Here is a 24,933-nt window from a genome sequence, read left to right as displayed (position 1 = left end):
TTGCACGTGCATAGGCCCTAGTTATATGATTCATCCACTACTTTTTCTTTACCTTGTTTTTGGCAGAGAGGATCATGCATTCATGAGTTACACACAGTTGGTCATATGTGTGGGAACTCCACATTACAAGTGAAGGCTCACATCTACATCTCACAACGTGTAGGTTTTCGATACCAGCTCCAGCCCCATGTGTGCTTAAAGCCTTAGTCACACTTCACATCTTAATCTTTTTACATTTCTAATTTTGGTTTCCTGTTAAATCACCCACATGTTATTCCATCTATGATGCTATGCATGATGGCACGTGGCCAATGCATGGAGGGGCTGCATTACACCACTATTTGGTCCTGAGAGAAAGGATGGAATACAGAAGTAACAATGAATACATTACACTCCAATATTCAAAGTGTACACTGACATAACTAGAACTACTAGCACTGTAGTAGCTAAACCCATTTTATATTTAAGGGATCATCACTCAGCAGCAAAGCTACTATCCAACTAATTGAATACAGGCTGTTGGCAAAGTCTGTGAATTCAGGTTCCCCACATACTCCACAATCAATGTACAAGCAGGGCAGGTGTAGTAGCCCGGAAAAATAGTCTGGCAGTCATATGGCTGATATGAGGGCAAAGCCATGGACACCAACCACCATGGTCACATTGCTCCTTCCTACAACTGAAGGAGAGACACAACGAATTGCTTCTTGTGGAAGGAAGACTGTAGCTGCTGTTCCATCCTCAGGTTGGTTCAGCATGGCAAAAACATACCAATAGCCCTGGCAGCACTACGCACTTTACAGGATGACGAATGGTGTGAAGAGCTGGGCTTCAAAGTCATGGAAGAGTATACAGAAATGCAACTGCATCTCTTGTACCCCTGCTACTTAGACTAATCCTGCTCCCATAAAGCTTCCCCAAGCTAATTATACCTACCACACAACTGTGATGGGTCCCGCTGGCATTGGGAACATGTTCTGTGAGCATATACATTAAGTTGTGGTCTGTCAAAACATGAAAGTTCAGAGCCTTCATAGTGAACATCCTGTGATCTCATAGACCCTTCAGAATAAGAAGAGATTGACACTGGATATTAATTGCCCAATTAGTGTTCACAGTATTCTCTGATCTTAGCTATTAACATTTCACATTCACGTACAAGTAAAGTTTGGAGCATCTATTCAGAGGTTCTGTTCTGCTAAAATAAAAGGCATATAATTTCATTCAGAACTTTCTGCTTTGAGTTTACATCAGATTGCTTTAGAATCTTGACTAGGGGTAATAGGTAGAAATCATCTGCGGAGGAAGAAAACTGAAGTTCTTTCAAGTTAATGGTCCAGCGTGGTCCCCAGGTCTGATTAGAGCTGAAAGTAAGAAGTCTTTTTTCTATCTTCTTTTCCCAATGAGGAAAAACCAGGCATAGTTTACTATTAGTTGCTTGACAGAGACATTTGGCCCATCTGCTACCCTTTGTCTCAGTATTGACTCAGAAAACTGTTTTCACAACATAATAAGATGTTTGGGTAGTCAACTTGTGAAGCAGATCTTTATGGTCTTGTGAATGGCTTCAGCTCAACTCATTTGCAAGACCATCTTCCACACAATTCTGCTCTATGATGTAATTGCTCGAGGTGGGGAGAATGTTTTACCTATCAGCCCCAAATTACACTTAGCAAGGCTCAAATAATTTCTTTCCTTGTGCAAAAGAGACTTGCTATGAATATTCTGTTGACAAAGTGATCGGTCTCAAGGTGAAGATAACATAGGCAACAATATTAAATAAAAATATAGTATGAGAAACTTACAGCTTGGTTTCTTTTCCATAAATTGCCTTTTGCAATAGATAACACATAGGATGAGGAGAGCTAAAAGTACAGTTGCCAGTGCACCGCATATCACAGCAGCTAGTGCAGTGTCTCGTGGGCTGGAAGCAGTTGATGGAATTTTTACCAAATTCACTTTTGTAGTGCCTAAATACAAAAAAGTGTGTACACGTTTTAATGGTGTGAAACCAGATGCACGGACTATCCGAGAAATACAGTTAGAAGCTCTTAATGCATAAAAGTCAGATTCTTTAAGGAACTACACCTCTATCAAGGAACTTGACAAGAATATGTTTAATATAGCTTATTCTTAAATGCTGTGCTGGGCAAAGATGTTTTAGCATAACTGGCAACCCAATTCTATAGAAGCCTGCAACGGGTTCCACGAATAACCACCTCCATGAAACCTATGTTCTGCTGTGGAGTCAAATTATGCAAAGTCCATGTAACAGAATTTCTCTACTTGTCAAACCAACCAAATCAAGAATTTACAAAACATCAAAGACACAAAGCAACTGCAGAAATAGCAAATACAATTGATTGGATCCAAACTTGCACGGAGAACTCCACCAACTGAATGCTCCTGTGGGTGGAAGTGGGGGAGATGATTTCTGCCAATGTCCCCTACAGCCCTCTGAAAATCTGCACCAGAGGGTTGGGGCCCTCTGGAACAGTGTGGGAGGTGGCGATAGGCACTGCAGGGGGAAGGGGAATCGGAAGAAAACAGCTCCTCCCTCTAGTGGGAGCCTCTGCTGGATCCATGACCTTTCCACAAATGGAACAGGCACTTCTGCTTACAGAATAGCACGTCTGGATACATCCCGGTAGAAACAGAAACCTCTCAGCACAAACCCTATGGGATAGGCAGATGTAAGATTTTTTCTTCCTCTCCACTCTTCTCATTTTAAACACGTTTAAAATTTCTTACTCACTAAACCAACTCTGTAGCACACAGAACCTCCTGGCCCAATTTACTGAAAGGTCCCTCAATATTATTTAGGGATGGTTCAGATGTATCAGAAGTGAGCCCTATGCTCCCTCCTCTACTCATGTGCTCAGCTTTATAAGTAACTCCCTAGTTTGATAAAACCGTCGTTTGCCATTACATCCAAGCAAACAAACTATGTTTGAATAAGTCCTCCAGAATAAAATTGTTTTGCATTCCTGGTTTGGATTGACTTAATTAATTGGGAAACAAATGAGTTTAGCAACTAGGATTAATAGTATAATTTTTTTTGTATCTACTGTATTAAGCAGTTAAGCAGAGAGTCTGCCAGACTATGTTTTGCATAACTTTTCTGATCACAAGTCAGCATTAACACAAGGTTAACTTTTAAATCACATTTTAAAAACTGGTTCAGATAATATTTTGCCACAAAGTTTAACAACAAAGAAGAACAAGGAAGAAGCTTTGAAACAGAGATGCAGGGCTATAATATGCATTAGTTTATTCAGAAACAGAATCCTAGGCAGAAAATGTTTTTGCTCTGGAAATGTGGAAGTCTGTATGCAGACAAGTAACTAGAAGGATTCATGGGCAACACAGCTGATCCACGTAACACACATATTTTCCATGCTAAGGAAACTTATTAAAATACTTGGGATGTTCTGAGCGTTATTTTGTCTTTAGCTGGAAATGGAGATCAATGTCCTCAGAAGGAATCCATCCAGAGACTTTTGGCCAACCTCAAATGCTGATGAACTTTGACATTCAGGGTGTGGAGAGAAATAAAAGGAGTTACTATTTTCAGCATACCAAAAACAACAGGGGCTGGAAATGTTTAAGGCACAGGACAGATAGGATTTTTTTAGATTGTTGAAAGACGTCTCAGAGGCATTGTTTCCCATGTTAGATACATAGACTTCTTTTGACTAATTAGCCCTCTTTAGACATTCATCAGGATATAGGTGTTTTATTATGGGATATAATAAAAAATGCACCATCATGGCAGCCAGCTTCGCACCTGACCTATCCATATTAATCATGTGTCTACACAGCCCCCATGTGTATGTACAGTGACCCCCTACATGCATTCATTATGTATGATGAATGTCTAAAGAGGGCTGTCATCACCTCTACAACTACGCCTCTGAAACTACAAAAACTTGCAAAACCCATTTAGCAAAGGTAAAAATGGAATGAGTGCGATATTTCAAACTCTCTTCAACTCTGAAAAAACTATCATGTTTTTAACTCAAAAGTGGCATGATTATATGCACTCAATGCCACAAAAAGAAAAAGGAAAAAAAAGACACGAGCTTTTATTTCTTAGTTTTACAATTCACAGTTTAATTTCAGTGCTTACGGAAGTCCACATCAATTCGACAACTTCACAGGCAAAGAACAACAAACATTTGATATGACAAACGATTAGAAAACCCAAACATATTAGCTTCCGAAAACATGTAACATTTGTCCATTCCCACAAGCATGCCTGGACAAGACTGAAAGACTATAATTTTGTGGGAAATTATCTTTGCAGTCATAATAGCCATTTAGGAGACTAAGCACTGCCAAAGTATGGTAAAATCACTATACAATCTAACTTGTAAAACAAAGCAGTTATGTTAAATCTACAAAACATAATCAGTGGAAGCAAGAAGCTGTCTTCATTTCAAGGCAAACTGGCGGTAAGTGAAGAATACAGATCTCCCTTTTGGGAAAATTGGGGAGGGGTGACTGGGATATATGGAAGGTGCGGAAAAAAAGGGAAATTAATTAGACAAATTGTAGACTTGAAAGATTAATAAGACAGCATGCCTGTAACACGGCATCCCATTCAAGTTGTCCAAACAAAACACCCATATTGTAGGAAAATGCTGAGTCCTCAGTATAGAATTAATGTTGTCCTCTTTATAATTTAAAATAATAATAATAACAACGAAGTTTCACATTTATACTTCCCATTTTTTTTCTTCCTTCAAAACTTTCCAGGCATAATTGCAAAGTTTACAGCCTCCACAAACTGGATACAGCAGTGCACCAGCACTTGAAGACCGTTTAGTCACATTGACGCTAACAAGACAATGAGGCTTACCAATGCCTGCACCGATACAACTTAAAACTTTAGGGTTTAAATTTTTGTGAACCACCCAGAGAGCTTTGATGAATTGGATCCAGCAGAGAAAGCTAGATCCACAAGGTGCCCTTCTGCTTAGAGAACTTGAGCAGACGGGCATCATCCATGTGTAGAGGGACATAGTAGGATCTAAGCCAATGTTACTCCAGCACTGCAGTGATGTTACAATACCTTGATAGGCAAAAGTGAGACATTGGGGTGAAAAACCAATCAAAATTGAACACAGTGGATAGCATCCAATTGGACACTAGTGTTAATGTCAATTACATTGCACTAGTGTAAGGGACCTCTAGCCCAATGCCAATAGTGGCAGCTTGCACAACAGGATTCCCCAGAAAACTCGTCACGCCAGTTAATGTTCTACTAGTGCAATGTGATTTACTAGTGCTAGTGTGTGACTGCATACTGCCCCTTGATAGTAAGCATATTTGGGAGTAGGCCATAATGATTTGAATTGATTACAAATATGCATGCTTCATTTTGAGGTATAAGTATGTAAATTTAACTTTTTTTAACCCTAGTCTTGTTGTTCAGTCGTTAAGCCTTTTTTGTGAACCGCCCAGAGAGCTTCGGCTATTGGGCGGTATAGAAATGAAATGAAATGAAAAAATAAATAAATAAGTAATGTCCGACTCTTCGTGATCCCATGGACCATAGCACGCCAGACCTTCCTGTCCTCCACTCTCTCCCGGAGTGTGCTCAAGTTCATAACCCTAGCCTTAGCACTTCCTTATTGGCAAAGTCAATAGCAATTACAGAGGAGATCAGAGTGCGTGGGATTACCAGAGCTCAGCACAGAAAAGCAAAGGTGTGTACAGGTCTTTGTCCGTTTATACCCAGCTATTTGGCCACCTAATGCGAAGAGAAAACTCTCTGGAAAAGACCCTGATGCTGGGAAAGACTGAAGGCAAAAGGAGAAGGGGACGGCAGAGGATGAGATGGCTAGATAGCATCACCGATGCAATGAATATGAACTTGAGCACACTCCGGGAGAGAGCACAGGACAGGAAGGCCTGGCGTGCTATGGTCCATGGGGTCACGAAGAGTCGGACACGACTGAACGACTGAACAACAACAATTGGGAATCACATTTTCATTCTTTTGGATTGTGGACCATGCCTGTTTCTTGAAACTTACAATTTTAATTATTATGAATAGTGTATCAATTTGATTCCGTAAGAAAAGTGGCACAATCTGATATGATATAAAAAATATTTAGGCTTATATAGAGATCATAGAAAAAAAAGAATTTTCAAGATTATCTTTTCCATATTGTTAAGAGTGTGATCGTATGCATGTCTTGACAGAAATAGTCCTACAACTTCCAGCATGCATCAGCCAGCATGGTTGGCTGGGGCACCGCTGGGAGGTGTAGGGCTGTTTTCTGTCTAAACATGAATAGGACTGTGCCCTAAATAATTGACTGAAATATCACCAATGAAATGGTGGAAAGAATGTTAAAATATTTGTAATGTAGAAATAATACTATTTCAAAAAAGTCACATCTTTGCTTCAAGAGGACAAACTAGACGAAGTTGTGGCTCTAGTAGATGCATTATTGATGGAAAACATTTTATCTTCAATACTGTCATTTCCAATCTTCCACTTTGTATATACAACATTTATGTCTTTGTTTAACAAAGATTTTGCAGAGTAGATAAGTATTTCCTGGATTACCTTCTATAAAAATTCTTTCATCTGTGAACCAATAACCTTTGTGTAATCTTGATGTAAGTATAAATGCCTTTTTTTGCCCAGAAGGGTGAGCAATATTTGTGGTAATTCTAAACATATGAATCCCATATGTATCATAAAAGCAGTTGCCAGTATACAAGACAGTTGAATTTTCCCAGCAAATTTATACCAAGTACCCAGACACTGGATTAGAACAACCAAAAAAACACTCATTTTTTTCTTATTTTTTTCCATGTCTGCCCAGTCCTATGTTACTATGAATTTTCCAGTATTCATAATAATTTCACATGAAAAAGCCACTTATGGACTAAATCCAACAATTTATTACATAAGACCACATTTTTCAATGTGCACTATTGCGAACTCAGAAGTCTAAATTACATTTAAAAGGTTTTTCATTAGAAAGGGAAAAATAAGATTTTTATAAGAAAATAAGAATTTATTTTTTGTTTCAGAATCCTGACAAGAAAAAAAACACTACTTCGTAATGATTACTCATTATAGTCGTAACTCCAAATGTTGATGTATCTTGGTTTTAAAGAATTTTAATGTACTGCATGATCTTGATGACTGGAGCTACGTGGTGTACCTATGGCTATAATATTCTTCTACCAGTGATTTAGGTCTTGTTGTGAACCTTCTTATGATTCTATCTCCACTTAACTCTTGTTCACATGAGGGGTTTACCAAGTGGGGGCTGGCCTTATTCCTAAGGTAAGAATAGTGATTTACAACCACTTCCCTGTTCTCAGGACTCTGCTAAATTGCCGAGATCAGGGGAATAGGGCCTTCCTAATTTCTACAGACAAGTGAGCTACAATTGGAAGTATGAACAATCCACATATTCTGAGATGAAATAATTTATCTATTTGTATTTTATTAATACCACTGCACCAGCAGCATTTAATATCAAGACCACTAGTATAAATTACCACCATTTGGCTGTCCCACATGTTCTATAGTCACTTTGCACTGGTATCAAATCATAGTAATCCCAATTCTTGACATGACACCCCGTCTTATATTCAACCACATAAATGGGCTTGAATTCTTTGTATATGTGATCATTTAATGTGGTTTGATACAGACTGAACATAGCCAAATTTTGTATTTTGAAACACAAAATATTAGAACTATGGGTGCAAACTTCTGGCCCCCAAAACACACAATAACATGCAAAGTTGCCCTATAGATGTTAGTACAGCCCTCCCCATCTCTGTTGGGTTGCCTCTATGCAGGCCAATAGCACACCACTGGCCATTCCCCATCACTGCAAGTCCATATACTCCAAGGCAAGGCCTTTTCCCATCTCCCCAGAGCATCTACCAGCTTGTTCTTCAGGGCTCTGCATACTGCTCTACTCCTGCTTCTTCCAAGGTTAGCCAGAGCACTGGAGTCCTAGAGAAGAACAAGCTGCTGCATGCTGCCAAGGGAGGTGTTGAAAGTTTCACCTTTGAGTGTACAGACTGGCAGCAATGCTGCATACCTGGCAGTGCATCAGCAGCTCAACGTGGAAGCAACCCCTTGAGGGAGGGAAGGGCTATATGCATGTGGGGCCAGCAGGATTTCACCCTATATCAGAACTTCTAAAAGGCAAAGGCTTGAGGAGGTAGAAAATAGGATATTATAGCCTGGGCAAAATAATATTTCCTGAGGCGTATTATTTTCTCACACAAACAAAAATGAGATGCCGCTGAAACTTTATTTTCATTTATTGAGGCTGACAGCGTGAACTCTGAGCACAATGGACAAGCTCAATAGAACATATGTAGATAAGATCCATGCAATCTAGTTATTTAATGAGCTGTATCTAGCAGATTAGTCACTAATTAACATCAAATGTTGTTTTCTAAATTCAAAGCATGAATGCATGAGTAGTGTAAGTGGCCTTAAGGGTCAGCTGCATTAATAAATATATAAGACAGACCACAAAGACCATCTACTCAGTATAGGTCAATCATTATCCCATTCTCTCAGAAGAATTTCAAGTTCACTTAACTCTGATAACTGAGCAGCTACCTCTTTGTTAATAAAAAGTAATGATTAAGTTAAATATCTTGCAGACATACTATACCTAAAACAAACACTCACTTAGCCTCTGGCAAAGAAGGATGCTAATTATAGGATTGATTCAAGAGATGAAAGGTTGGTTCTAGTACTAACTTGTGCAGAATGCTGGTTAAGAGAAGTACTGACATTCTCAAGAGAAGTACTGACATTCTTAAATGCCGTAGCTGAAATTAACACTTTATTTCCCCTTTCCAAAAAGTAAAGCTAAACAATACAGGCTACTGGTACAATCATTCCCTGCACATGGAGCGATCCTCATACCGCATAACAGTGATAATTTCTCTCTCTGTCCTTAGTGTATGTGTGTATGCACCGGGGTGTGTATGTAAGGCCATTAGGGAGAATGGGGGTCTCAGTATACATCCCATATCCCCATCCAGCCTGCCTTTTCTGCTTAGCCAAGGAATGACGCTCCATTTTCTTTGGCCAAGCAGAGTGGGGAGGCTTGGATATCAGAGGCCTGCACAAACCTTGCTTTCTCATGAGGCTATCAATGGCTAGTAGTCACAATGGCTATATATTGCCTCCCGATTCAGAGGCAGTGAGCTTCTGTATACCCACTGCAGGGGAATATGAGTAGGAGGGTGCTATCGTACTCATGTCCTATTTGTGGGCTTCCCACAGGCAACTGGTTGGCCACTGTGTGAACGGAATGCTGGACTTGATAGGTCTTTGGTCAGATCCAGCATGGCTCTTCTTATGTTCTTATAATTGCCTGGTGTGCTGACTGTGCAATGAGATAAGAGAGGGATCGGTTATGTCCTATGGCCTGATTGTGGGGGAGGGGTCGCAGGGTTGGCAAGAGGAGGGTTAGCCCTTCCTTCCCCAACAGTGATCCCCCACCGAAAATGCTCCTCAACTTTAGAACTAGGCTTTTTAAAAGCCTCCATTGTCACCAATGGAAGCTTTTTGAAAGCCTCATTTGCAGCGAGGGAGGGTGGAGGGGAAGCCCCTTATCTCCAATCTCTAATTGACAATAAGGACAAGGGCCAGATGGGGATGCCCAGCCCATGGTCTGGAGGCTCCCCAACTCTGCCCTATGGGAATCCCTCTATGTGCAATGTATATATTAATCTGAGCAATATATATATACTTTAGGATGGATAAACCTGAGTTCTAGTTGTAATTTGAATGAATTTAGGAAGATTTTTTTTAAAAAAGCCACACATTTAATTATTTATTTCATTTCAAGGATTTCTGTGCTGTCTTTGAAAATGAAGTCACAATAAAAAGATTTTAACATAACACTAGCATCTAAAATAGTAAAACTAAGAGAAGTATAAAACACTTCAAACCAGCACTCCCAACAAACTTGACTAATCCTGCTGACAGGTCTGTAAGCAAGTCCTCTGTACATTATCTTAGTGCCTGGGAAGGTTCATATGGATGTAGACAATCCTTCAAGTAACCTGGTTCCATAAAGCAGAACAGAAGTCTGTAGCACCACTAAGTGAGTTTGTCCCCCTTGAAAGGACCAGAGCTATCATAACAACATGTCTACCGGACCCACTGCACCCAGATGATCCAGAAGGATACTATTATTGATGGCACTAACAGCCACTGAGAAGTTCAGGAGAACCAGCAGGATTGCACTCCCCCCATCCTCCCCTGGTGTAAGTCATCAACCAGGGTGACTAAGGCTCTTTCTTCGGGCAGAAGTCAGATCAGAATGGATCCAAATAATCAGTATTATCCAAAACTTCCTGGAGTTGAGACATCCTTTCGACACCATCATCATCCTTTCCTGGATTTTAGGAAAGCTGATTTTCATAAACTCAGAACAATGATCAGTAAGGTCCCATGGCAAGCGATGCTAGTGAGAAAAGGAGTCCAAGATGGGTGGGAGCTTTTAAAAAAGGAAATTCTCAAGGCACAATCACAAGCAATTCCAACAAGAAGAAAAGGTGGAAGACAACAGAAGAAGCCAATGTGGCTTCACAAAAAGCTTAGGGATGACCTGAAAACAAAAAAGGACACATATAGGAAGTGGAAAGAAGGCCAAGTAACAAAGGAAGAGTACAGGCAGATAGCACAGAATTGCAGGGATGGCGTCAGGAAGGCTAAAGCTGAGAATGAGCTGAGGTTAGCAAGGGATGTTAACAACAACAAAAAGGCTTTCTACAGCTACGTGCATAGTAAAAGGCAGAGGAAAGAAATGGTAGTTCAGCTATTAAATAAGGATGGCAAAACGATAACAGATGACAAAGAAAAGGCAGAGGTGCTCAATTCCTACTTTGGCTCAGTCTTCTCTCAAAAGAGGGTCTATGACCCCCCTGGCAAAGGCGAAGTACAGGCTGAAGGGGCAGGATTGCAGCTTGAGATCGACAGGCATATGGTCAAGGAACACCTCATTACTTTGAATGAGTTCAAATCTCCAGGGCCAGATGAACTGCATCCTAGAGTCATAAAGGAACTGGCAGAAGAACTCTCAGAACCGCTGTCTATTCTCTTTGAGAAATCATGGAGGACGGGGGAAGTGCCAGATGACTGGAGGAGGGCTAACGTCCCTATCTTCAAAAAGGGTAAAAAGGAGGAACCTGGGAACTACAGACCAGTCAGTCTGACCTCAATCCCTGGGAAAATTCTGGAGCAGATCATAAAGCAATCCATCTGGAAGCACCTTGACAACAATGCAGTGATTACTCGAAGCCAACATGGATTTGTCAAAAACAAGTCCTGCCAGACAAATCTGATCTCATTTTTTGATCAAGTAACCTCCCTTGTAGACCATGGGAATGCTGTAGACATCATATACCTCGACTTCAGCAAAGCTTTCGACAAAGTGCCCCATGATATCCTGATGAGCAAACTAGCTCAAAGTGGGCTAGATGAAACAACGATCCGGTGGATCCACAGTTGGCTACAGAATCGGACTCAAAGAGTGCTCATCAATGGGACCTTCTCAAACTGGGGAGAGGTAACAAGTGGGGTACCGCAGGGCTCATTCCTGGGCCCAGTGCTCTTCAACATTTTTATGAATGACTTGGAGGAGGAGGTGCAGGGAATGCTGATCAAATTTGCAGATGACACAAAATTGGGAGGGATAGCTAATACTTTGGAAGACAGAAAGAAAATTCAAAGTGATCTGGATAGACTGGAGCGCTGGGCAGAAAACAACAGAATGACATTTAATAGGGATAAATGCCAAGTTCTGCACCTCGGAAAAAGAAACCAAATGCACAGTTACAAGATGGGGGATACGTGGCTCAACCACACTACAAGCGAGAAGGATCTTGGAATTGTTGTCGATCACAAGCTGAATATGAGCCAACAATGTGATGTGGATGCAAAAAAGGCAAATGCTATTTTGGGCTGCATTCATAGAAGCATCGCTTCCAAATCCCGGGAAGTACTAGTTCCCCTCTACTCAGCACTGGTTAGGCCTCATCTGGAGTACTGTGTCCAGTTCTGGGCACCACACTTTAAGAAGGATGCAGAGGGTTCAGAGGAGGGCAACAAAGATGATCAGGGGACTGGAAACAAAGCCCTATGAAGAGAGACTGAAAGAACTGGGCATGTTTAGCCTTGAGAAGAGAAGACTGAGGGGAGATATGATAGCACTCTTCAAGTACTTGAAAGGTTGTCACGGAGAAGAAGGCCAAGATCTCTTCTTGATCATCCCAGAGTGCAGGGCACGGAATAATGGGCTCAAGTTACAGGAAGCCAGATTCCGGCTGAACATCAGGAAAAACTTCCTGACTGTAAGAGCAATACAACAATGGAACCAATTACCTGGGGAAGTGGTGGGCTCTCCCACACTGGAGGCCTTCAAGACGAGGCTGGATAGCCATTTGTCAGGGATGCTCTGACTTGGATTCCTGCATTGAGCAGGGGGTTGGACTCGATGGCCTTGTAGGCCCCTTCCAACCCTACTATTCTATGATTCTATGAGTATCTTGATCAGAAATGGAACGGAGGCTTGTATGTCCATGGAAGGATATTCAAGCTCAAGACGAGTTTCATTTTGGAAACTTGCCAGCATAATGTATAATGTAAGACATTCAAATGCCACACAAAAGGCAACGTACACCCCAAATCAGAAAGAAGCATGATCTTTACAAACAGAACAGTAGAACATCTCTCTCATCTTCAGAGCTTTCCTTTTTCCTCCATCCAGATAACTTTTAATAAGTAGAGTGAATAAACATGTATATAGCTGACTTGCAAATACTGAGAATGCAAACTGCTTGAAAGACATAATGGGGCAATGATTCCTGGGCTGCTGGGCTGCTTTGACTCATCTGGAGTCTCTTTAGGAGGGTGAGGCCCAGTCAGAGAAAAAAACACTGAGACAGCACTTTCAAGGGCAATAGGAAGAGAAGCTGAAGGGGAAGAAGCAGTCAAGTCAATAAGACAAAAACATGAGTGGCAAAGGTATGATGGTAGTTGCTTGTTTTAGCAGTGCTTCAGGAGACCTCTGAGCTCCAGGGAAGGAGCAGTCTAGACAGGAATCTGAGGGGGATGGGGCAGGGGAAGAATCAGTGTAATGTATTACAAATAAGACAGCTCTGTTGACAGAGAAACGCTGATTGTTGTGTTCTTGGGCTTCCATTACATAGCTAGATCTTGAAGGAGGATCTTGATGATGGGGCAAACAATTGGGCAACTTTAAATGTGTGCTTGCTTGAAATCAATAAGGATCTATTTCTAAGAAAATGGCTTTAGAATTTTGGGTCTTAAGTTGTAACACAACAGGGTAAAAATAACGTGGAGTGGCAAGGTTTATGATAGGAGGGTGTATCACACTGAGGGGTTTGCAGCTTCCCAGCCCAGCTCTGCTGTTGTCACTGATAAGGTTACTGAAACACACTCAACAGCCTCTTATCTGATGAAAAGCCTGCAACTTTTAAAATTTTGGACTTGGAAAATGTGCCCTATTTGCATAATTTTTGTCCCTGTGAAGAGGGGTTTACAATTCAGGATAACTGTCCTGAGTAAACAACCCTAGGTAGCCTAGATCATATAAATAAGCCCTTGTTTTTCTTCACATTTCAGAAAAACTGGAACATTGTAGAAGAAATGCTGATATAACTAACACTCAGTCGCAGTATATTAAGTCAGTCTAGGATCTTCTTTTGCCAAATATAATAATACACTGTAATCAGTACTTGTGGTAAAAATGAAATCCCCCCCCCCATTTCCATGAAAAATAAAACCAGAAATAGAGGGAATGTAAGCAGATCTTGAAGCAGAGTTTACCAAACAAATGCTCAAGGGCCAAATTATGGTCAGCAATGTATCTGCTCAGCTCCTTTAATCAGGCCCCCATTATCTTAGCGTATATTTAGTTGGCATGTGCCAGTAAAGCCATATGCTCACTTTAAAGAAATATGAGAATACTGTAAGTATCATGATTTTAGATACTCAGTTATACAGGATGGAAAAACTAGTAGTAATGTTTTGAACAGCAGGTTTTAATTATACAGATACAAACATGTTGTCTCTGTCCAATGCTCTCTCACACTTCTTTCTGCCTGATAGCTCTGAGGGCCAGGCAGATGCATTAGTTGTAATCTAGGCATTACAAGCTTCTCAAGTGTGTTTGGATTGATATGAAGAGTGCAACTGGCTACAGAGAGGAATGCACAACTGGAAAATTATCTTAAACTATGCTGTCAGTCCTCCCGATTGTGCACAACTGTTCCCTACATGGAACATGAAATATGCCTCTTTATACCAGTTGCTGGGGAATATGAACATGAGGGTGCTATTGCACTCATGTCCTGCTTGTGGACTTCTCATAGGCATCTGGTTTGCCAATGTGAGAACAGACTGGTGGATTAAATAGGCCTTTAGTCTGATCCCACACAGCTCTTTTTATGTTCTTAACATTTCTTGAAGGCTGTTTTAGGTCTTGCTATTGATTTAGTAAGCCCCAAAGTCCCTACTGTAGAAATGGTTTTGCCAAATTTCATTTTACCTTTCTCAGGAGAGAGTAAAACCACCAATGAACAAAGCCTCCTTTCCCTCTCAGCTTTTGCTGCTGCTCCCCCTGAAACCAGCCAATTGACTAGGGAAGGAAAATTGATGTTTCAGGGGATGGTTCTGGAGGGAGGCAGTGGGGGCAGGCAGGGGATAGGGAGTGGGGTAATGTTCCCAAGCCATTTGGGTGGGGGCGAGGAGGGCAGAGCTGGAAAAATTCTGAGCCAATCCAAGGAGAGTTTTGCAAGTTTCACTCATCCCTAGTATATACATACATGCGCGCACACACGCACACCCACCCACCAGCCCTCTACTTCATTAAGAAATGCTTACATCTCATAATGCTTAAGCTATTTTAAAATAATTTTCTGACTTGTGGTCACTATGAAGAAAAATTACAGAATGAAATGCAATTATAATGGTGTGAAGTTGTTTCCATTGTTTCCTTAATGAAGAAGGAAGCATATGCCACACAAACAAGGGGGGGACGGACAAATCCCAATGGCACATTCAACAAATGGCAACATTGCGGAACAAGCAAGGTGAAGCCAACTAGATAGAAATCAGACAAGCAGTGCAATCCAAAGTGCTACTGGTGTTCCTAAATCCACACTGTGCTTTTGGGGTTTGGCTAGCATAGGCTTTGCCTGAAGGGATGAGCATGTAGAGCCAGTGTGGTGTAGTGGCAGGAGTGTTGGACTAGAAGCTGGGAGATCCGGGTTCTAGTCCCTACTCGGCCATGGAAGCTCACTGGGTGACTTTGGGCCAGTCACAGACTCTCAGCCCAACCCACCTCACAGGGTTGTTGTTGTGAGGATAAAATGGAGAGGAGGAGGATAATGTAAGCTGCCTTGGGTTCCTTGCAAGAGGAAAAAAGGTGGGGTATAAATGCAATAAATAAATAAATAAATAAACTTTTGCCAGCACTGTAATGAATAGTGAAGCTGATCCATGTGCATTAGTGCTCCTGTTCATGACCTTAGCATTTTTATAAAATACTCTCTTCTAAACAAATTAATATAAAGGAAGTGTGCCCTTGTTGATTCTCCTTGATCTCTTGGCGGCTTCCAATACCATCAACCATGGTATCCTTTTGGGGCGATTGTCTGAACTGGGAGTGGGAGGCACTGCATTGTAGTGGTTTCACTCCTGCTTGGAGGGCTGGCTCCAGAAGGTGGTGCTTGGGGAATATTGCTCGTCCCCATGGATTCTCCAGTATGGGGTTCCACAGGGGTTGGTTTTGTCCCCCATGCAATTCAACATCCACATGAAACCGTTGAGTGCGGTCATCCAGAGTTTTGGAGTGTGCTGTCATCAGTATGCTGATGACCGCAGCTCTATTTCTCCTTTTCATCTTCTTCAGGTGAGGCTGTGAATGTGCTAAATCGGTGCCTGGCTGCGACAATGGACTGGATGTGGGCTAATAAACTGAAACTCAATCCAGACAAGGCTGAGATGCTGTTAGTGGGTGGTCCTCCTGACCGGATGGAGGTGTTCAACCTGTTCTGGATGGGGTTGCACTCCCCTTGAAGGAGCAGGTTTGTAGCTTGGGGGTCCTCCTGGAGCTATCTTTGTCACTTGAGGCTCAAGTAGCCTCAGTGGCATGGAGTGCCTTCTACCCACTTTGGTTGGTGACCCAGTTATGCCCAGCTATCTGGACAGGGATAACCTGGCTTCAGTTGTCTATGCTCTGGTAACCTCCAAGTTGGATTACCGCAATGCTCTCTACGTGGGGCTGCCTTTGAAGGCGGTTCAGAAGCTGCAGTTTGTGCAAAATACAGCAGCCAGGCTTATAACAGGGACCAGAAGGTCCAAACATATAACACTGATTCTGGCCTGCTTCTACTGGCTGTCTATATGCTTCTGAGCCCAATTCAAAGTGCTGGTTTTGATTTATAAAGCCTTACATGGCTTGGCACCACAGTACCTGATGGAATGCCTCTCCCGGCATGAACTGACTCATACACTATGTTCTTCATCTAAGGCCTTCCTCCAGCAGCCTCCTCTGAGGGAGGCTTGGAGGGCAGCAACAAGAGAGAGGGCCTTCTCGGTGGTGGCCCATATGTATGTAATAATCTCCCTGATGAGGCCTGCCTGGCGCCGACACTGTCATCTTTTTGGCACCAGATTAAAACTGCCCTCTTTTCTCAGGCATTTGGCAGCATATGAGGAGTCCCTTTGTCCCTGGCTGATTGTTTAAAAGTGATTTAGATATATGTTGTTGTGTGTGCTATTTGTTCTATGTCATTAGGTAAATGGTTTTATACTTTATATAATGTATTTTCATGGTTTTTTAATTTTTGTGAACCGCCCAGAGAGCTTTGGCTATGGGGTGGTATAGAAATACAATAAATGAAATGAAATATAGTAATATATGGCAAATATGGCTAAATAATTCAATATGAAAGCTATTTCTCCCATAATGAAACAATATTAATGTTTAATGAAGTTGTTAGTGAAGATAAGTCATGCTGTTAGAATTCTTCTTAGTTGCAATTAATTGTCTTAATGATACCTTTGAAAATGACATGTACTAATTTTGGTTACATATTCTATAATTGTTGTAAGATAGCAAAGAAGAGTATAAGTGGATGGGTGTGATGAAATCAGAAAAACCCTGTAGTTAAATACATTTGTAGCATGTTGGAATTAAACCAAATTGTCAAGTTGATCTCACTTGTTTAACATGCTTATTTCATAGTCTAATCAGGAATAGTTCTGAAGTCAACCTCACACTATCAAAATGCTTAATATTATTGTTTTAGCTTTCTAAAACCTTTTTCTCTCTCCATGTCAAGTTTCCTTATGCTAAAACCACCAGAGTATACTTGATATTTGACTGGATTACTGCAATGCTCTCTATGTGGGGCTGCCCTTAAGGCTGCTCCAGAAGCTGGAGTTAGTGCAGGATGCAGTAGCTCGATTGCTACTGGGAGCTGCCTGTTTTCAGCATGCAAATCCTTTGCTGAGGGAACTGCACTGGCTGCCTATTGGCTACTGGGCCAGGTTTAAGGTTCTAGTAAAAAGCCCTAAACAACTTGGGACCAGGATAGTTGAGAAAGCGCCATCTCCCTTACCAACCTACCCAGTCACTGAGATCATCAGAGCGCATTCTCCTGGTGGTGCCACATGGACCTATGGCCCAACTGGAGTCCACCAGGAGAAGAGCCTTTGGTGTGGTGGCCCCCTTTCTTTGGAACTCCTTGCCCCTGGAGGTCAGGCAGGCACCAACACTGGGTCGCTTCCAGTGCCTCCTGAAAATAGCACTATTCCAGGAAGCATTTCTTAACTGATCGTCCATGATTCTTATTGGCATTCTGTTTTTAAAAAGCATACCTTTAATATGGTGTCTTAATCTTTTTATCCTTTTACTATTTTACTGTTTATGTTCACTGCTCCACAAACTGTTTTAGATATGGAGTGGTATACAAATATTGCAAATAAATAAAATAAATACATTCTTGCCTCTGCCATCCACTTTTCTTAAATACAAATGTATTACTTCTTATATACTGCAAGAAATCCCTATCCCTACAGTGGGAATTCTAGCCTATAATATTCCAAGATAGTATGGAAAGTGAAAATGAATTTTCTTGAACCTAAACAGACGTGGATAATCAACATGCTGTCTTAACATATGACTCAAATTCAGTAACAAAAATTTCATCTGTTACAACTGGAGTATGAACCTATGAATTAATGTTTAATCTTATGGGTGGGTATATTGTAGTATGAGACTGCGGTGGCTTAGTGGTTAAGACGCTAAACTGCAGACCGGGAGGTCGGCAGGACAGCAGTTTGATACCTGAGTGCTGCATGACAGAGTGAGCTCCCGTCTTCAGTCTCAGCTCCTGCCAACCTAGCAGTTCGAAAGCAAGAAACTGCAAGTAGATAAATAGGTACCGCTTCGGCGGGAAAGGTAATAGCATTCCATGCACCTCAGTGTTCAGTCATGCCGGCCACATGACCACGGAAACGTCTTCAGACAGTGCTGGCTCTTCGGCTTATAAATGGAGATGAGCACCACCCCCTAGAGTCGGACACGACTGGCTGGGGACACCTTTACCTTTTTTTTATATTGTAGTATAGTTTTCTATGCCTTTTTAACATAGCCATTTCCACAAAGGGATGAAGATTAAATTAGGATTCTGATTGAAACTCTTCTTTTGTAATCTTCCATAATCTTATCATGCCTGAACACACGGCAGTCTGTATGTTGCTTATCTTGACACCAGCAAACATTCCTTGAAAAGTCAGGATCTGCCATACATCTCCACTTCTTCTCAGAGTAACTTGAGGTTTGATTATGATCAATTTCAAATCTATTTATCTGAATATGCCTGCAATATACTCTATTGTTATCTCTTGTGTGATCAGGACAACAAGCTTGCATATCGTGCTTTAACAATGGTCTAGATTCTATGGGTCCCATTTTTGAAAGTATTCCCAATAAAATGACTCTCTTCAAAGTTACTGAAAATACCTTGATTTTTGAAGGATACGTATTCCCTACTCCTCTTCTGTGTAGATGGATAAACTCTCATACTCAAAACCCCTTCTAAATAGTTCCAAATCAGCAACCCTTGAAATTCCATGAATTATTTCATTTACTATGTCTGTCATCCAGTTCAGTAACATGTACATTGTTAAAAACCAATGCAGACTCACTCTTAGAATCAATTAGATGATCTATTCAAATTAACAGTTTCACTGGAGCTTTTACCCAACATGTCCATTACACGAGATACATGCCTATATCTTGGTTCAAAAGAATGGTCTTTAGCTAGGACTCTATCTTCCTCTTCCTTGAGCCTTTTAGGGCAAGCCAGCCTGGGCTGCCTGGCTGGAGAATGCTGAGTGTTGTAGTACTTTCTCTCTCTAAACATGCATAAGATTGCGCTCTCAACTGATTTAAACTTACCCTAAGAGGATGTTTTCCCAAACAGTCTACTTCTGTATGTATCTGATTGAGTCTGTTCTTCTTCTTTTTTTTTAACAGAGGGCTTATTAACAGTTTTATCCATTTTCAGAATCCTCTCCTTGGCCCTTCTTCAAGGGTTTCATCACATCTTCTGAGAACATGCTAACAACTCATTCTCCTGAAGCTATAGACATACTGAACTTAGTGCTGGTTCACATATATCAGTTCCCTGTCCTAAATGTCTACTCCTGATGGAGCCATTGTAAGAATCCCAGACTCAGTTTCAGCACAGTCAATAGAAAGATTTGGACCAAAAGCAATGGTTTCATTTCAGTTATTTCCACAAACAATTTTTCTACAACTGACTCATTAATAAAACAACAGGATTGCAACATCTATAATGATGAACTTGCTAAGCAGCATTTCCCAAACTAATTTGGCCACAAAACACTTTTGGGCTGGAAATATATTGATGGAACTCATAAATGCTGGTCCAGGGGGGATGGAATACTCCCAGGATTAAGGGATGTTGGGTAAAGTCTGGAGCAAAAGACAGGAAATTAAGCCTATTTTCATACCAAAAGATTGTTGCACATAATGCTCAAAAGTTGCATCTGATAGTTGAGTTAAAAAGTTAGTTTCGGGGGTATGTTTTATATTTTACAGAGAATGCATAATAAAGAGGGCAAACAAAGTAAAATGATCTGAATGAACAACTGTCCTTCTGATAGGAGTCCCTAAAAATTAATTTGCAGAACCTAGACCTGCACCCAAGCCTTAACATTAATTTACAGAGCCTAGTCGCACCAATGCTTTAAAAATTAGCTTACAGGGCAGAGAGCCCTAAAATTAATTTACAAAGCCTAGTCTCTTTCTCCATGTAGAGAAGAGGACAGAGCTTCATGCCTCTCTTTGCATGGAGAATTCTTTAAAGTGGGCAGGGTGGGGGCTGATTACATCATGGGAAGGGCGGGGCTTCCGGGGTGAGGCCCTTCCCCCTGATATCATCCAGCCTGCTGGCTTGGGGGTGGGGGGTGGGGAATCTGGCACCTGGACCAAAGCAAGTGCCCTCCAGTGATTTGATGTATTTTATCTCACTTTTCAGACAAATCTATTGTCTCTCAAATTGGCTCACATCAATAAAACAGAGGACTGCCCCGCCCTCAGGATTACGAACAAAGAAGACAACATATAAAAGAGAAGGGGAGTAGAGGGGAAATGAAGAGGAGTGAGATCTGGTTTTTAAGGACAGAACAAGAGGATACGCTATAAGCAGGCATTTAAGTGCAGTTCAGGCCAAACTGATCTTCCCTTGTTGGTGTTCTTGCTTGAACAGCATTTGTTGGCTCTTATTCCTTTGGCTGATGGACGGGTCCAGAGTGCTTTTTTCCCTTACTTTTGCAGTTCCAGGGCTATAGGCAGTTGAAGCCAAGTTTTCTTTCTGGCAAGGATGGAGAAGCAAGTTCCCTGCAGCTGCTCCTTCTCTGGCCGATGGATGGGGTCAGGCTAACCTTCCCCTTGCCTTGATGTTATTCTAGGGAAGCCAGAGGTGCAACCTTCCAGAGGTCCCCTGATTGATGGCAGAAGCTAGAGTGCGCTTCCCTTCTGCTCCCCACTCCCAGGGCAACTGAGATTAAATATTAGATTGAATAGTGTTAACATATAAGGGAGTTTCTGGATTTGGCAGGTCTTCTTTGTAATTAAAGGTCTCTGCATTAGGGGGTAATGGTATTCTTTCTCCATGCAGAGAAGAGGACGGAGCTTCATGCCTCTCTTTGCAGGGAGAATTTCTTTAAGTGGGCAGAATGGGGGCTGATTACATCATGGGAAGGGAGGGGCTTATTTTAATAAATAATAATAAGTTTTAATTGATCTGGGATGTGTCTTTAGTTATGATTGACTGTTCAAAGTTGTTTTTAGTTGTATGTTGTTTGTGTATATTGTCTGTGTGCTTTTATGTAAATGGCTTTTAAACTTTTTATATTGTATTTAACTTCTGTAAACCGCCCAGAGAGCTTCAGCTATGGGGAGGTATAGAAATAATAATAATAATAATAATAATAATAATAAAAAATCTGTGTTAGTTATCCATAAATTCATCCAATAGATGTCTAGGGTGTACAGACCAATTGGCACCGGTGGAAGCTTTCCTCCAATTGCAATTAGCAGGCGAGTGGAGAGGGGATTCCTATTTTATTTATTCTTTACATTTCTATACTGCCCAATAGCTGAAGCTCTCTGGGCAGTTCACAGGCCTATTGGGACTGTGGCAGATGCAAAGGTTAAAGCTCCCCTCCTTGAATGCCATGGTCTGAATCTGGCTTAGCACCCACCCACTCTGCCCCATGTCAGCTATTTGTTAAAGAAAATCAACTACACAAGGGCAAACATTATCTAGTTTGGCACTTAGAGGCATTGTTTTTCTATTTTCTAGATAATCTGCCACCATTCTCTATCTGTCCTTGTTAAAAAAAATGTATAAAACAAATACTCTAGCCCTAATAATTTTGATGTATGAGTTATATTATTGTATAAATTATATAATCCTCATTCCTGAATTGGGAGGACTAAATACCAGGATAATTAAGCTTAGCCAAACAGCTGCTAAAAAGGTGCCAGATGCATGGAGTCCTTTGGCACCACTCTTCAACCTTTGGCAGCAAGTTTCTTTTTGCAGAAGGGAGCTTGGCAGGCACAAACAACAGCAGCTCCTCCCTAGAAACACAGGTCAGGCCAATGCACATATCCAGGTGCACTTCCCAAAAGAGTCACCCAAGAGTTTGTGATGCAAAAAACTGATTTGGGCTAAGCTAGTGGGTAGCAAGCAGCAGCCAGTGACAATCACATGACTGGCTGAGCCCATGGCAACATTGCTAAAAGTCAGCATGGGCTGATTAAGAACCATGGCTGTAATGCCCTCAATTTTGCTTTATGTTTCCTTGCTTGGATGGAAGGGTGGAATACTAAACAAAACAAACACAGTCCTTAGAATTTCAGTGGCATTCAAAATACGTCTTTCTCAAAGTAGAAGGTGAAACTCTGTTCACAAAGAAGACTACTTATTCAAAACATGTGTACATGCTTAATAGGATATAAGAAAAAAACCCTGATAGTACAGCAATCTGTAGGATGCCTTTTGGGCAAATCTTACATTTTCCTACATCTGATTAGTTCCAGCTGCTTCTAACTGAAATGGAAAAGTTGCCAGGACTTTTCTATTGTTCAATTATTATTTGATGTAATTAATTTGATTTTCATTACAGTTTAAAAAATTGATAAGACCCATCTGGGAGAAAGATACATTCATTTTACTTAGTCTAAACCTTAATTTTTCTGTTTGTATACTTTCTTACCTTTATTTTTAAAGTTGTATTCCCCGCCACCCCCGCAACAAGGAAATAGCTGAATATATCATACATTCATTCAGTGTTGTTTCTAGTAATTTCAGCTTAACAAATCGAACTTTGCATTGCCATTGTACAATCAAAAGGAGATTTATTTGAACTTGGTATTTAAAATGAATTTATGTATAAGCATAATTTGCCATTATCAAATGACACAGAATTCAGTGTTTACCCTGTAAAGTTTACCCAAGAGCGATTACAATTCTCCTGGCCTTTTACACTCCTTACTTGTCCATTACAGAATCCTTTCAACTTTGATGGTCTTTTAACAACCCACAACCAGCTTTTTCATGAGTAAATATTTAAACCACAACTCTGTTTTAAAAGGTCTGCAGACAGAGAGAAGATGAAAGAGAACCCTGAAATTTATAGTCCACTGGGTAATAATCAACTGCTACCAGCATTTTGTGGTCCTCATTAATGTCCCAGTCATATTATGGGACTTTAGCTCAGGAAGTCTGTGGCCCCAGGTTAGCATTCAAAAGCAAATAAAAATATGCCAAAGCATACAGATTGTGATTAATTTGTATAGACATATAAGTTTTAATATTTGCCGCTTTGATTGTACAAGATACAGAATTAGCAGTGTACAAATGTCTACCTACTTGCAGGAATTTGGAACATTGTATTTCTACTAATAATCCAGAATTTTATCCATATAATTAGTATTCTGTTATTTCTTATTTAAATAGCACCAGTATACACCGTTCCTCAAAATTTCATAAGCCAGAACTAGACATAAATAAAAATAAACTAGAAAGAACTGTACCATAAATTAGTTATGTAACAGCACCAAAATATTAGAAAAATAGATACCAGAATTTGTTATTAAACATAATTAACTACAGATGTATGGAAAACTTTAAGCAACATTTGAAGGGGGCAGGCAGCAGGTCCTGAACTGCATATCCCTGAGTGTTATTAACCATTACAAGTGGGATCTGTCACAAAATGTTGTACTGTGGCATGTTCCTGTTCACTGTCCCAGTCAGCCATGGCCTCCTTCACAATATTCCATACCCCTCCCACCCTTCTCCCCAACAATCTGTCAACATATCAGGGCCATGGAGTATCCTCTGTTCCCATTGTGCTGTTTTGGGGATTTCCCCACCTTTCATGCTTTTTTAAAATAGAGCTTTTCTGGAACTTGCTTGGGGTTTCGCCAAGCGTACTGATATCGCTCTTGTGTGCATGACTGAACCTGGCAAGTGTTGCATCTGTAGTTATATGGACTGTATTGAAAGTGTGCTTAATTCAGAAATTAAGCACGCTGTAACTATCCATATATAATACATAAGGGCACAATTCTCCTAAAGTTAAGCAGTTTAAATGCCGGCGATTACAGCCAGAGAGATATAAGCACATGTTTTGCTGATCTGAATATAAACTAAAAGAGTTTAAACTTTGGATCATACCACATTTCCCCTGTTATTGTACCAATTATTAGTAAATGGAGTTGTACATTATCCTCAAATATTTCTTTACCTCTTTTGTAAAAGAGTAGCTTACGGTGCAACACCTGCGTTACTGGGTAAGGTACTTTTGTCAACAAATCAGTTTCAAATTCTCGAAATAAATTAGCTATGTCTTAAAAAAAAGAAAAGAAAAAGAAGTCTAAAACTGGTGTCATACTGTTTTAATATCAAGAGCACTTACAGTGTGGTTCATATGGAGGAGGTGGGTCACCACAAGGAATGCACTCCATATCCTGAAAGCCCCCAAGCTTTGTCTTTCTATAAAATCTGGAAGTCAGAGGAACAGATCACAAATGTCTCATATATCTAGTCTACAAATTCTTAACACAGCAGGACACAAGGGCCTAATTTCCTAGTTATAATAAAAAGTAACAGAAGGACAGTTCTGAAATAAAATAAGTGAGATCATGAAATAAGTCAGAGTCTGAGCTGAAAGATAAAATTCAGATCTATTAATACCAAGGGTCAATCTAAACGGAAATGCTTTGTGAAGCGATTTGGGCAAAATCTGCATTTCCACAGAATCGAATTAGCTCTTTCTAT

At 40.7% G+C, this 24,933-nt stretch overlaps 1 protein-coding gene across 3 annotated transcripts in view; it reads right to left on the bottom strand.

Moving 5' to 3' along the window:
* TNFRSF19 (TNF receptor superfamily member 19) overlaps positions 1-24,933 on the bottom strand; it is an 81,873-nt gene that overhangs the window by 5,202 nt on the left and 51,738 nt on the right. For all 3 annotated transcript variants that reach the window (XM_084842881.1, XM_084842883.1, XM_084842882.1), the window contains 3 exons: positions 24,572-24,657; positions 1,806-1,970; positions 937-1,062 (listed from right to left, as the gene is read on the bottom strand). In XM_084842881.1, the coding sequence (XP_084699007.1) occupies positions 937-1,062; positions 1,806-1,970; positions 24,572-24,657 (377 nt within the window). The remainder of the gene's footprint in view (positions 1-936; positions 1,063-1,805; positions 1,971-24,571; positions 24,658-24,933) is intronic.

The sequence above is a fragment of the Heloderma suspectum genome, chromosome 3 (genome assembly GCF_057233095.1).
Source record: "Heloderma suspectum isolate Gila_16-S chromosome 3, 16-S_ref, whole genome shotgun sequence".
NCBI classification, from domain to species: Eukaryota; Metazoa; Chordata; class Lepidosauria; order Squamata; family Helodermatidae; genus Heloderma; species Heloderma suspectum.
The sequence above is the reverse complement of the archived record's forward strand: the minus strand, read 5'-3'. Positions and strand labels throughout refer to the sequence as shown.